The 13,370-nt window shown below is 44.3% G+C and overlaps 1 protein-coding gene across 1 annotated transcript in view; it reads right to left on the bottom strand.

Annotated features, from left to right (window-relative positions):
- PSMC4 (proteasome 26S subunit, ATPase 4) overlaps nt 1–13,370 on the bottom strand; it is a 94,852-nt gene that overhangs the window by 42,418 nt on the left and 39,064 nt on the right. The window contains exons 6-7 of the mRNA XM_085616044.1: nt 6,475–6,568; nt 5,840–6,007 (exon numbers count right to left, since the gene is read on the bottom strand). Of these exons, the coding sequence (XP_085472170.1) occupies nt 5,840–6,007; nt 6,475–6,568 (262 nt within the window). The remainder of the gene's footprint in view (nt 1–5,839; nt 6,008–6,474; nt 6,569–13,370) is intronic.

Here is a 13,370-nt window from a genome sequence, read left to right on the forward strand (position 1 = left end):
ACAGCTAATATGGTCTACGAATCATTGCACCAAGATGTCATTGTGTCAACAAGTGCTGAATAAATAAATTACTGAAGTCAAAATGCCACGACAGAGTTGATTTTACACAACACCATATCTTTTGGGTGTCAATCATGACCGAACTATCTTCAGTATGCATTTCTACTCAATTTGTGATATTATGAAAGCATATGTGCAGTGCTCAACACCATATTTAATTAACAGTGGTGGCTCCTCCATAGGGGCGTGGGGATGTCGCCCCACTACTTTCTCACAGTGTGAGAAGCAGAAAGATGAAATGGTAAAACTACCATTTTATGTTTCTGCTTCTCGCACTGCAAGAAAGCAGAAGTGCCTGGAGTGCCTGGTTGTGGGAGGGCGGTCCTGCTCAAGGGCAGGGGGGGGGGGTTGAGTAGCTAGCCCAATCCTTTGGACAATGATTGCTTTGGTCGGCCTGGGGACGGCCAAAGCAGTCATGAGCACTCTCCCTTTTCTCTAAGTAGGCTGCGTGCAGCCTACATAGAGAAAAGGGATTCCCATTAGGCGCCCGGCTATTGCGCTCTCCACTGCTGCCATTGCAGCGTTGTGATTGGCGGAGGGGAGGGAGGCTGCCTGCTTCCTGTCCTGTATGGAGAGAAGACACAATGTGACGCGGGACCGGAGGAGATGCATGGTAAGATTAATTTTTGTATTAAATAAATGACCCCCCCGCCCTCCCCGCGGGACCTTCCCCCGTGACCCTCCCCCCGTGCTACCCCCCCCCCCCCCCTCTTTTGAGTCATGACGGCCGAGACTGCAAATAAATAAAAAACGAAATGCGGGGAAACGTAAAATGCAGGGCTGAAAGCAGGCCCTGATGCTGCACTACTTCTTGCTGGGGAAGGGGCACTGACCTAGGCTTTGAAAGGGCACTGACCGTCAACTAAGGATGCGACCCTTTAGAGTGCCACGATCGTTAGCGCTTGTAGGTAAGTAAAGATTAATCAGTGCCTGTAAGTATAACGTGGACACGTAGCAAATTGCAGGTCAGTATCACAATAAAATGTTATTTTACAGTGTAACGGCATTGTTAGAGATTTATATATACATTACTACTAATTGAATTAAAACTTGTAGCAAAGTTTTGAATGTATGAATGAATGCATGCGAGTTTCAGCTGAAACATTCCGAGGCACTCCCTTGGGTTTCTCTGCCCATCTCAATGTCATGCCCTGGTGTTTGATAGCGCGTGTGAGGCACATTCTGGGGGGAAACAGTCAAGAATGCTTTACATACCCCCATCCCGCTGCAGCCACCTGGCACTGCCACCCAGTAAGAAGGACTTTTGACATCAACACGCAAGAAAAGTCATGTGTGGTACCGAAACCCCGACCCCGGCCTTGCGTGCGGCCTCCCATAGTGAGGGGGTCTTGTCGCTAGCCGCTAGGTAAAGTGCTGCCCCAAAGTGGGAGTACAACACTGTCACGGAGCTGGTCTATTTAACAGCGACTGGGCAGATACGAAGTGCGACATCTAGCACTGTGGCCCTCACCTGCCCTCCCCACCCCTACCGTGTGAGCTCTTTGCCTGCTCTGACGGCCACTGCCATTCATTTGCTATTGCTTCATGGGAGGGTTTAACTTCACCTATTTCGGACATCTTAGGGTGTAAAGAGCCAAAGTTCCGCCAAAATTCACCAATTTGCATTTGGTCATAATCTTTCAAAATTAAGTGCTGGAAAACGTGCAGCCCAGCTGCTTCAAATCAAAAGACTATTCTTGAAAAACCATTTTATCCGAGCCGAGGTACTGGTGTCTAAACTGCACTGGAGTCTGGGGTCCCCGCATTTCACTGCAGCGTCACTCCGTGCCCCAAACCGGAGGAGCAGGAGTGAGACAAACACGCACATGCGTTGTGTATTATCACGTATAAGTTATACGGTATAACTTATAAGAAAGCGTGCTTAACACGTTTGGAACAGTGCTTATAATAAAACAACAATTATATGTTTGGCGTGATGCTAACGGAGAACTGCGTTACTTTTGGGGAGGGGCATCAGTGTTCATGTGTGCATAAAATTGTGCTTTATGAATGGGCACTGTGCACTTTTTACAGTGAGTTTATTGGATACCAATACTTTGTCAGAGTCTTTGGAAAGTACACCAATGCACGAAAACGTAGTCTAGGAAGACGTGCAGATCTTCGAATGTACAGCGTGGAAACATCTGCCCCATGGACCCATTATACACAACGGGAGGTTCACCATCTGTACACGTGGGAAACATTCTATAGAGCTTTTCCATGGCTGACATGCAGGAAATGTCAGAACCTCTTTCAGAATTCGGAGATCTCAACTGCTTGCATTACAGTCTGTTTGCAGTATCACTGAGCAGTGTATGGCCATTAAAGCATTCAATGCAATTTACTGCTGAAATTCTAAAGACAACCCTGGTTCCTTGTGAATCATTTCATTTACTTTTTTTTTTTTTTTTTAACTGCAGGATGCATATTCATTCATGCCAAGTGCTTTAGTGAAACAATGAGCAATTTACTTTTCTCAGGTTGAAAGAGAGATACAATTTCTAAGTATGTTTCGAGGACGATGTGTAGGGAGGAGGACTGCTATGTACCCCAGGAGATATCTACTGATATTATCTTTGATATGTTACAATACTTGCGATAGCAAGTTACAGAGAATGTGTCCTTCGTCGGAAGGCATCTGCAACAAGAGATGCCCTTCACAGGCTGCGGGAGTAACGGAGGCAAGATCACAGAAAACAAACTGATGGGGTCGCATTAATAGGACACCACGAGATCCCTCACGCGGAACGCTTTTCTACGTATTTGAAACTTCCAGCTGAGAGGGACAAAGTGAGAGGGCGAGAATAACACAATGTTTTGGATTAGTGCTGAAGCCCACATCTTCAGGTTCTAAAGCACGAAATGTAGGCACTAGGCTACACCCCCACTCTGAGGGATAGGCAACCACCCAATTAAGTAGCTACAGCGGGAGGCTGCCATGCTGAATAAATAACCACTACTTTTGGGGCCACTTCTGGCTATTATTTGCAAGGAGGCTCATACATAGCATTTCAGCAGAGTGCCAATGCAGAAATAAGAGGTGGGGGTCTTATGCAGGAAGTCTAATGCTTACTTTATTTAATGAGATTTACAGTAGCTGTGCTACAAGTATATTTTGAATTTGTACTCCGTTCACTCAGTCAGGTGTGACTCTGGTAATACTGTCAGACTGAGTGCACCGTTAAATGAAGGAATCCATATGCACCACATCTGACCCACTCCCAGCAGTCATTCTGTAATTCTGCTTGAAATAAATGCTGCTAAAAAACACATGGAAATGTCAGGGGCTGTGGGGTGGTAAGAGCCAGACCGTTGCAATCACTTCATCTCATCCACAGAATTGACAAAACTGCACAAGGCAAAAATCAGATCGTACTTTTATTTTTAAAATAAATCCAAAAATGAAAAAGACATCTGTGCAGCCATATTTATGGAGATTTACATTCCCCACAGAATCCTGCAGGTATGCTTAATATTGTTATGACGTTTTAATGCTATTTTACTGAACTTTAGAAGAAAATGGTATGCATAATTGTATTATAAAGTTATATCAACCAGGACTTTCAGCCATAGACGGATAGCTCCCAACAGAGTTCAACACTCACAGACAGGATTTGCCTTGCTTGACTTTCGTCAGTGTGGTTGTTTCAGATACTTAACTTGTCATAGTCATAGAAAGGAGTCAATAGCAACTGTCAAGCACTCAAAACAGTATGCAGTGCACAGTAAAATGGAAGCCACACCCATTACTGTGTAAAGTAAAAAAGCTCTGTGGCTTATCGTGAGCATTCTTGAGTCGTAGCAAGGGTGACATGAATTAATTGCAAGAAAGAGAAAAGTGCCCCTCATGCCCTAAGCTGGGGCACACTAATTAATGCTAGAGTATCATAAATGAAATGCCTTTACTGTGTTTAGTATTATGTAGTTCTGGATACGTACATATTAGCATGGTAAAAAGGGACAGCAAAACAGTGCATGCGTCGCAGGAAAGGATAGCAAACATACTACAAGGCGGTATGTAGATGAACATAGAAGAGAGATGCACAGGGCTGTGCTGCTGCATGACAGGGACCTAGCAAGCGAACATAGAAGAGAGATATACAGGGCTGTGCTGCTGCTTGCTAGGGAAATAGCAAGGCAATGAACGGAACAGAGATATGCAGGGCCTTGCTTCCGTTTCATAGGGACATAGCAAGGCGATGAACACAGAAGAGAGACATACAAGGTTGTGCTGGTGTTTTAAAGGGGCATAGCAAGGCAATGAACATAGAAGGGAGATGTACAGGGGTGTGATGCTGCTTGACAGAGAAATAGCAAGGCAAACAACAACTGCTTTATTAACCTTCCTGCTTTCTCAAATTTGCTTGAAAATGCACGATTTGTCCACTCTTTTTTCAAAATGTTCTCGGAGGAGAACCCCTCCTCCGAACCCTCCGTAGTTTGTTCGGGCTCGCTCGCTGCAGTGCAGTACAATAATTATTTTACGCCTCACCACTTTCAAATCTCACCAGCCGCCATTGTTAAGTAACCAATGTAAAACAAAAATCTGGATAACGGTTTTAAAATTATAGTTTGTGGCTAATAAAGGAGTTCTGTGCTATACCGGATCCTTATTAATCATAGGGTAATTTATCTAGGAAAGGAGGGGACTTTTTATTTCCTTTCATCCACTCTCTAGATTTCATTTTCTACTTAGGTCTCTTAAAATTGTTCCAGTAGGCTGTTTGCGGGAGATAAATAATCACAAACTGGAGATGCATTAGTCGGAAACTATTCATCAATTTTTAGAGGCATCTACAGACCAAATGTTACAATAAACAGCAGCTGTATCACTGCCTGTAGGAAATCTCGGAAGACAAAATTGCACATCTGCCTTAAAGGACTATGGGTTGGATAGTGAGAAGCAACAAAAGTTAAAAGTGGAGAGGGGACCACCTTGGATTGAGAGCCTTTAAGTTTCAAACACAGACCAATGTGAACTTGATGGCGTCACATAGTGCATTAGCATTAAAGAGAAGGATGACTAGGTTGGACCCGCAAAATGAGTTGAGTCTTGAGAACTACCAAGCTGGCGTGGAAGATGCAGAAGAATAGTTCTGGAGAGAGATTAGGACTCAGAAGAAGTAATACGCAATTGTTTCTTATTGTAACCTTTACTACCGTAACCAAATCTTTAGACTATAGGCTCTTTTATAAACATGTATGGGTGAATTAACGAGAAGGGGGGGAGAAAAACACCTGTTATTTTTCATAAGTAAAGTTGCAAACCAAGGAATGGCATATGGACCAGTGGCAGGGTTTGTAATTACCATCAAGCAAGCTCTTGTAATGGTCACCAAAGAGAACTGGGACTCCCTTTCTCCAGAAGCACACCAATAGGTGATCTTTAAAAACCTTTGCAACACGATCCTGTGTTATGCCAATTTCACAACTGTTTGTGGTGCATCTATGGGGCAGTGTTTAATTGCCATGTCAATTATAAAACATACGCGTACAAGGTGTGTGGATGCTTCTAATGGTTTTGTACCCACACACAAGCTGCTTTTTGGTGGAATACAAGGGTTGCTGATGGCCCCTGGAACACTGCTCACGCCTGTTTCATCTTAGAACTGCAATTATGTTGCCTCGTACACCAGCTCTCTCCTTTTAAATAGATTTTTCTTTATTGTATCAAATTGTCAGACACCAAATGACCTAATGCTATGGTACACCGTTGGACAGGTCCACTCACTTCCATTTCAGAACACACATTGAGTATAGATAATGATTCTAACAATACCTCCAGTCTGTGCATCAAAGCGTTTCGTTGCAATGGCATCAATTTCATCAATGAAGATAATCGCAGGGGCATTCTCCTTAGCCAGTCGGAAAACGTCTCGCACCATGCGGGGTCCTTCGCCCAGGTACTTCTGTACAAACTCTGAGCCCACCACTCGAATGAAGGCAGCTAGAAGGAGGCACAGAAAGTGTGACAGCACTGTGATGCATGCTGGGTGCACGGAACAACTTTTAAGCAAAAAATACTTAAAATTCAAAATAATCATAGCAGTGCACGCACTGCAACCATTGCATGCTGGGTGTGAACATGAATGGAGGGATTCTTCGCAAATATTAGAACCTTTCACGTGGAATAAAAACAGGCTACGGATCGAAAATGGACGGTGTGTCGCAGTACCTTAGTACTTTTAGGTATTTCCCTGCAGAGCACAGAATTTACACTTTGAAGTTCCCTGACCAGCCAAGAGTCTCACTTGGACTCTAAGAAAATGAACTGCGTCAATCCTCAATCACAGAGCCCAACAAACCACCCTTCAAACCTTCATTTGCCTGCGGCAGATACCAAAATGTAAATGCCATGGTACGAATCTCCCATCGGCACGTATTCCTTCCTAAACCACTAGAGTTTGTTCTCACCTGTGGTATGATGAGCCACGGCTTTGGCCAGCATGGTTTTCCCACATCCAGGAGGACCGTACATAAGAACCCCACGGGGAGGATCAATGCCAATCTGCACGAGGTAAGAGAAAGGTGGTTAAAGGACATCCGATAGTAACTCAGGGGGTCTCCGACCTTTCTTGAACAAGAGCTACTGATTTTCAATAAAAACCTTATAGAGCTACCAATTATTACCAATTATTATTACACACAAGAGAAGATTGCATTAGTGCCATCCTTTACAAGATTACCAGCAGCAATCACCCCTGTGCAAGGTTGCCGGCAGTAATCCAAACAAGCATTGAAAATGCAACAGGTCTCGCCTTCGTTTAAGTTAAAGCAATTCTGTTCATAATTAGGTGGCCTTTTAGCTTTGCTTTTATTAGTGTTTTTCAAACTTTAATTTACATAACATGCATATGTATGCATATATGTATGCATTTCTAATTGTATTGATACAACTATGCAGATATATATATATATATATATATATATTTTAAATATATATATATATATATATATATACACACACACATATATACACATTATATACATGAATATGCATATATATGGGCAATATGTGTGTGAGTAGGAGAGAGTGGCAGAGAGTGGCAGAGAGTGGTAGAGCGCTTGGTAGAGCGCTTGGTAGAGCGCTTGGTAGAGCGCTGCCTCCGAGGTGTATGGTATCGAAATGCAGTGTGTGGTGCTGCATGGTGGACACTATGCTGTGCTGCCCCTTTTCTATGAGGACAGGGATCACCCATGATTAGGCGCTGTGTTGGCACTATAACACTGTACTTTCTATGAACTGGAATGACTGGACACGACACCTAGCACAGGCACCTCTTGGCGCTCACAAATACCACGGCTGAACTGGCTAATGGGAAAACCTAGACAATTCCTGTTAGGCCAGTAGGATATCTGCGTGGCTGACTCAGTTTCACCCCTACAAGACTATCTGAGCCAGTGACATGTCGTCATTTTGCCATGACATGCTCACCTGGACTACCATGCACACATTCAACACAAATAAAAGAACAAAAACATTAGGCCAGGCATGCGAATAGCAAAATGTATGACCTACTCAATAAATGCACCACACCCGAGCTAGAGAACGTGGACTTGCTTAATTCTACAGTTGTTTATAGAAGTGCGCACACATCGATGCACAGTGATGAAGGCCGTCCAGAAATACACCAGGGTTCGGAACATGCGGAAGTAAAGTGGGCCTGTATCGAGTACTCTTGCATATAGACATTGATGGCAACCAATTTGAACCATCGAGATGTGTAAAGCAGTGGAAAGGGAGCCCCTCTTGCATTGGGCCCTTTGTTGGGCGTGTCACTCTTTTGAAGTGTCTCATCTTTCACGTGCTTAATGCTTATCCACTCTTTCGCTTTCGCCTGGATTGCGCCAGTTTCTTGAACAGCAGGGCTAGTGGCAGCCTACTCACTGCATCTCAACCCCATGATCCCGTCCAGAGCTTGTGCGCTTGGAATCTTCCCCATCATCACGGAGACAGATTTGGGATCTCTGCCTCCTTTTCCTGCTTTATTCACATGGAAGCATTTTTAACAAGAAGTTGTCGCGGTAGGCTGAAACAGCCTGATGTCAAAGTCTTTACTAGGCAAAGCACCCAGCAGCCATGTTTAAAAAAAAAATATTTAATCCGCACAGAGATCTCGAACGCTAGACTGCGCCTGGAAGTCTGCTTCCTTACTTTGAGGTGCTCTCACCCGGTTGTTTAAATCTTCTCGGTTTATCGCTTTGGTTTACTTTTTTTTTTTTTTTTTTAACAAAGGCAGACACTTAGTGGAAAACCTCGCCACCCTGCCGACAGACACTAATGGCTTACCCGGGTGAAGACATTACCCCAGCAGCCAGCATTGGATACGCTTGGAAACCCGGCGTTTGAAGCCTAAACAAGCGCTCGCCAGGCAGCTGACAGACTTTTCTCTTTTTCTGCCATCCCACTTGGACGGCCTCGCCTGCTTTCCTTCTGAAGTAAAAGGTTTCTTATCTTTACGTGGCCATGTGTTAGGCCCCATAAAGATAAGAAACCTTTTACTTCAGAAGGAAAGCAGGCGAGCCCGTCCAAGTGGGACGGGCGAAAAAGCCAAACGTAAACTTCACAACAAGCTCTTTTCAAATGGCTGGCCACCATTTAGCATAAACGGTGACGCCAGCCAATGGAAAAGAGGGGCGGGGCTTAAAGCCCTTTACCAAAACTCCTCCAAAACATCAAATCTCGCCAGCGAGACTGCGCATATGCGCAGCCCACACCAGCCGAGACCTAAAAAGGCTTTGGTTTATCAATTTGGAATGCCTCTAGAGGGATAAAACATATTAGCTACTACTGCAATGCCCTGGCACCAAAGGTAATAATACTGTATTAAGTCTTTTCAACTCCACATGATTTTACCGATCAAATATCAGCTTTAGGTGTATTTTGGAAATCCTCATAATACACATTTTCTTTACAAATACACACTTTTCAATTTTGGTATACATTTGTTAATTTAAACTTATAAAATCTTCTAACGTAGTAGTCTGGGATGCACACAGGAGAGCTACTTATCAGTAGCTGGAGAGCTACCAGTAGCTCACGAGCTACTCGATGGCGAAGCGTGCATTAGTTATTTAGTTACCAAGATTCTACTATGAAATATATTCTAATTAACAAGGATTGAGTAGACCGTTAACAGTTTGCTCCTTTGTGTGTACTTCTTTGCAACAGAAATGCTTTGCCACCAAATTAGGATACTAGAATGAAGTCTGTCCTTTCATTTTGATCCTAAAAGAACGCTTATTATTTTAAGACAAATTTGAGTTTTTACGCATTTCAATTGCTTTGGTTTTAACATGCAATTCTATTTTAATGTTTTTGCAAAGCTTTGATGGCTCAAACTGCCAAAATGAAGTTTGAATTGAATTAATGAAATGTTGCTCAATTTCAGCCCTGTAACTACCTGGACTATTCGAATGCATATGGACTTGGAGCTATATTGTACCCTTGCACTTCAAGCATGATCTTACTAATCAGTGGGAAAGACACCGAGAAAACTGAATACAAAATATATTAAAATCAACCAATGGAGTCAAACTATGTAGGAAGCTGGCTCTTTATATAGTGGACCAAAAAGAAGCACACCGTGCAAAGAGTCCAGGCAAACTCAAAAGGAATTAAAGAGGCACAAATAACACCCTCAAATGCTCTCCTTTGTGGAGGTGTGGGAGAGCAGTAAGGAACATGAGAGGGTAGGTAACGCCAAGCATTTATTGCACACACAATACACAACCTCAATAAATAAATCCAACACCAATAAAAAAATAACATACTTTTATGTGAATTTAGAAACCAAGATCTGAATCAGGTAGGTATTTTTCAAGTTATTAATTTTTACAGTTCTCAAAAGTCGACTGCAATTTTGGGAGTAGCCTTGGGTCGCATATCAAAGGAGATGGAGGCCTTTGAAGCCGTCTGCCTTGATATGCAGATCACCAGTCATCCTGCTTGGAGGAGGCATAAACACCTCTCAGAGCAGACACCGTTTCTGTCTTATGAGAGCAGGGCTCTCATCTATGGGGAACAGAAACTCGTTTTTGGTGGCAAGCTGGATTGGACCAGTCAACAGCACACTAGAGGTCTAGTTGGGTTCAGGGTATACCTCTAAGGTACCCACGGGATGCATGTATTAATAAATCCATCACTGGAATCAGTGTGACGTTATACCAAACCCCCATATGTTTCAGTGAAGCCATTATGTAGCTGGGGAACTCGTTTTGACCAGTGCCCAGCACATACCTTAAAACAGCCTCAAAACAGCCTCACAGGGAATACATAGCAATAGAACTAGAAATCACTAGGGCAGATTTGTTCATGAAAATATGTCCTTAAATAAAATGTAACCCACCCTGCCTTCTGGCTCAAAGGCCTGCTTTAGGGGTGGTTTGCATATATTAGATGCAGGTGACTTTGGCATTGCACACAGGAGTATGTCATGTCTTCAATCATGGTTTGCACCATGTCACATAGCCTACATTGGCAGTCTCTGTGGATTTTGTATGTGGGTCCCTTAGGGTGGCATAAGATATGCTGCAGCCCTCAGGCACCCTCTTTAGTACCCATGCCCCAAGTACCTGGGGTTCCATCAACGAGGGACTTACAGGGGTGCGGAAATACCTAGCCAATTGTAGCACAATTACACAACACATGCACATTTTGTGTCAAGAGTAACCCAAGAATGCTGCTACGGTAACCAATTGTTATCGGACAGACCTTAGATCCTAGGGAAAGAATTAAACTTGTTGCATTGAACGGATCTGAACATTGTTAGACCCACAGAACAAGTATTAATCGAATATCTGTGCCTCGTAGTTGCTAGTTATGAAAAATATACCAAATAGATACTATGATGGCGAAGAAGAAGTATATAACATGCTTTCATGGTGCTAAAACGTTAGGGTGAGTTATTCTATCACATAAGATAAGTAGTGTGCCTCAGGATTGAACTAGATTAATTGGATCCTTTGTTTCTATTTAAAGCCAGATAGGGTGTTTGCTCCATCAGCTGCAGGGTGCGTGTTACATGGTTGAGATCCTACATACAAAAATAACTGGCAAAGCCAATAGATTTCACATATGCGCGATCTATTGGCCATCTCAATTTCTTTTTCTATATGTTGCAGTGGTGAGAGCTGGTTTCCTACATAGCTAAGTTAAAAAAGCGACGTGACCAGGCAGTCAGCGATTTTTTTTTTTACTTGCAGCTACGCACATACAAATAAGCTGAAATTGATATTTTCCTTGTACTTAATATTTAGTTTAGATTCTTGAACAAATGCCTAGTGCAGTACCAGTGTTTAAATAAACGCACATACATACGTGTATAGATATAGATTGTTTATGAGGATAAGCTCCCATCTTTTAATATTACATATGCATTACTTAGCCCTTTTTACCACTAAAACCATCCCTAAATCCTAAAAACCCTTTACTAGCCCCTCAACACTACCCATCCCAAAACTCTAAAAAACCCTTAACCCAACTATTCCTGAGCCCTAAAAAAAATTACTTAATGTAGGAGAGTAGGATCTGCTGCACATGTTTACCCCCACTTTTTGCTCGTGTTTCACTGTTTTTCGACTTAGTCTGGCTGGGACCCTGCTATTCAGGGCCCCTGCCTAGCTGCTTCCTCTCTAAATTGATTGCATGTACTCAGGTACACTCAAGATTGGATTCTGGGGTAGCCCTGTGAGTCCCTAGTATATGGTATACTATATACCCAGGGCATAGGTACCCTAGAGGCCTACCAGGGGCTGAAGCATGTATTGTGCCACCCCTGGAAAGCCCTCGATAATGACCCCACAGGTCTGCTACTGCAGCCTGGGTAAGGGGGTGCATGCACCCCTTACTGAGGTACAGGTTCACTATACCTCACCTATCACTCCTCACCTATCACTGCACATAGTAACCTATCAGTCACTCCTATGGCAGGCCTTATCAATCCTGAAGGCAGGGTGCTTGGTTAGATGTGAGAGGGTGCCCAGGCATGAGCTGAGCCCTTCTGCAGCCTCCGGAATTTCTTCTCCGGGGGTTGTCAGTGGGGCAGCCTGACCATATACTCTTAAGTGCATTATATCTTTAACGGTTAATGCTAACTTTGGACTGGCTGCACGGAAACCTGTCGTGTTTGGTGTCAAACACCTTGGAATCATACCCCCACATCAGTTCTTGATGTGAGGATATGATCCCACCCTTCTAGAGGGAGAGACATGGCAGTACTGGTATACCCGGTAGAAATCGAATAGAGCCCTGGCATCACAAAATGGATGCTGCAGCCACAGACACGGGTCTGGCCTCCTGCTGCTGACCGAAACTCCGGCAGGGGAGGCCTGGACAATAGGTTATTTGTCATAGGGAGGTGTATCCACCTCCCAGACAGGCTTATGTGTATTGGGGCTGGGTGGGAGCACTCTCCGAGTGCTTTGAAGTCTTGCACTGGGGGCACATTTGGTGTCCCTGTGCATAATCCAGCTCAAACCGGTTCAGGGGCTTCCAGCCCCTGCTCTGGCATGAAACTGGACAAAGGAAATGGGTGTAGCCACCCCTCTTTCCAAACCCTCCCATAGGTGGGTCCCCAGAGTTAGTCCAACCCCATCCTTGGGTATAAGTAAGGAACCCCTGGCAACAGGACTTTAGATATCCCTGGACGAAACTCTGAAGCTGAATCCTGGAACTTCGACGCTCTACTAAATCTCTTGGGGTGAAGGAGTGACCCTGCTTGGCAGGCATCAACTAAGCAATTGCCGGTCTGCATCTCCAAAGCTTCCGCCGGACTCCGAAGTATTTGCAGCCCAGGAAGAGGATTTCCAGACATCTCAGAGGTCGACCAGAGTCCCCAGGAAAGCTGTGACACCCAGTCCTCGTGAGTAGCATGGAACTGGAACTCCAGGTCACTGTGCACTTTTGCAAGTGCATTGACTTCTGGACGTCTCTTGAAGTCGTGGTTGGGGTTACTTGTAGCCCCCACCTCGAGCAGAAGATCCACCGAAGATTGTCGGCCTAATCACCCTGAGTGACCCGTGGGCCGCCATTTTGTGTTTCCTCTTGAGGTCCCTTCGCAATCGCTGGTCCGTCGATTGGTGGGTCCCTGTGAAGGCAACTTAAATTTTCCTTGGGCTTCCCTGGTTGCTCCAGACGTGCCCCGACTCCCAATCAAGTGGTGAGTCCCTCAGACCTTGCTGGTCTGCACCAAAGCATCTTTCTCCCTCCTGCGTGGGTTGCTGTTTCCAAGGCTTGTTGTGTCAAATCAGAGGCACCAACGCTGCAGCACTCGACATCTTTTGTGGGACAGCGCGAATCCAGCTCCTGG

This window comes from Triturus cristatus, chromosome 7 (genome assembly GCF_964204655.1).
Source record: "Triturus cristatus chromosome 7, aTriCri1.1, whole genome shotgun sequence".
NCBI classification, from domain to species: Eukaryota; Metazoa; Chordata; class Amphibia; order Caudata; family Salamandridae; genus Triturus; species Triturus cristatus.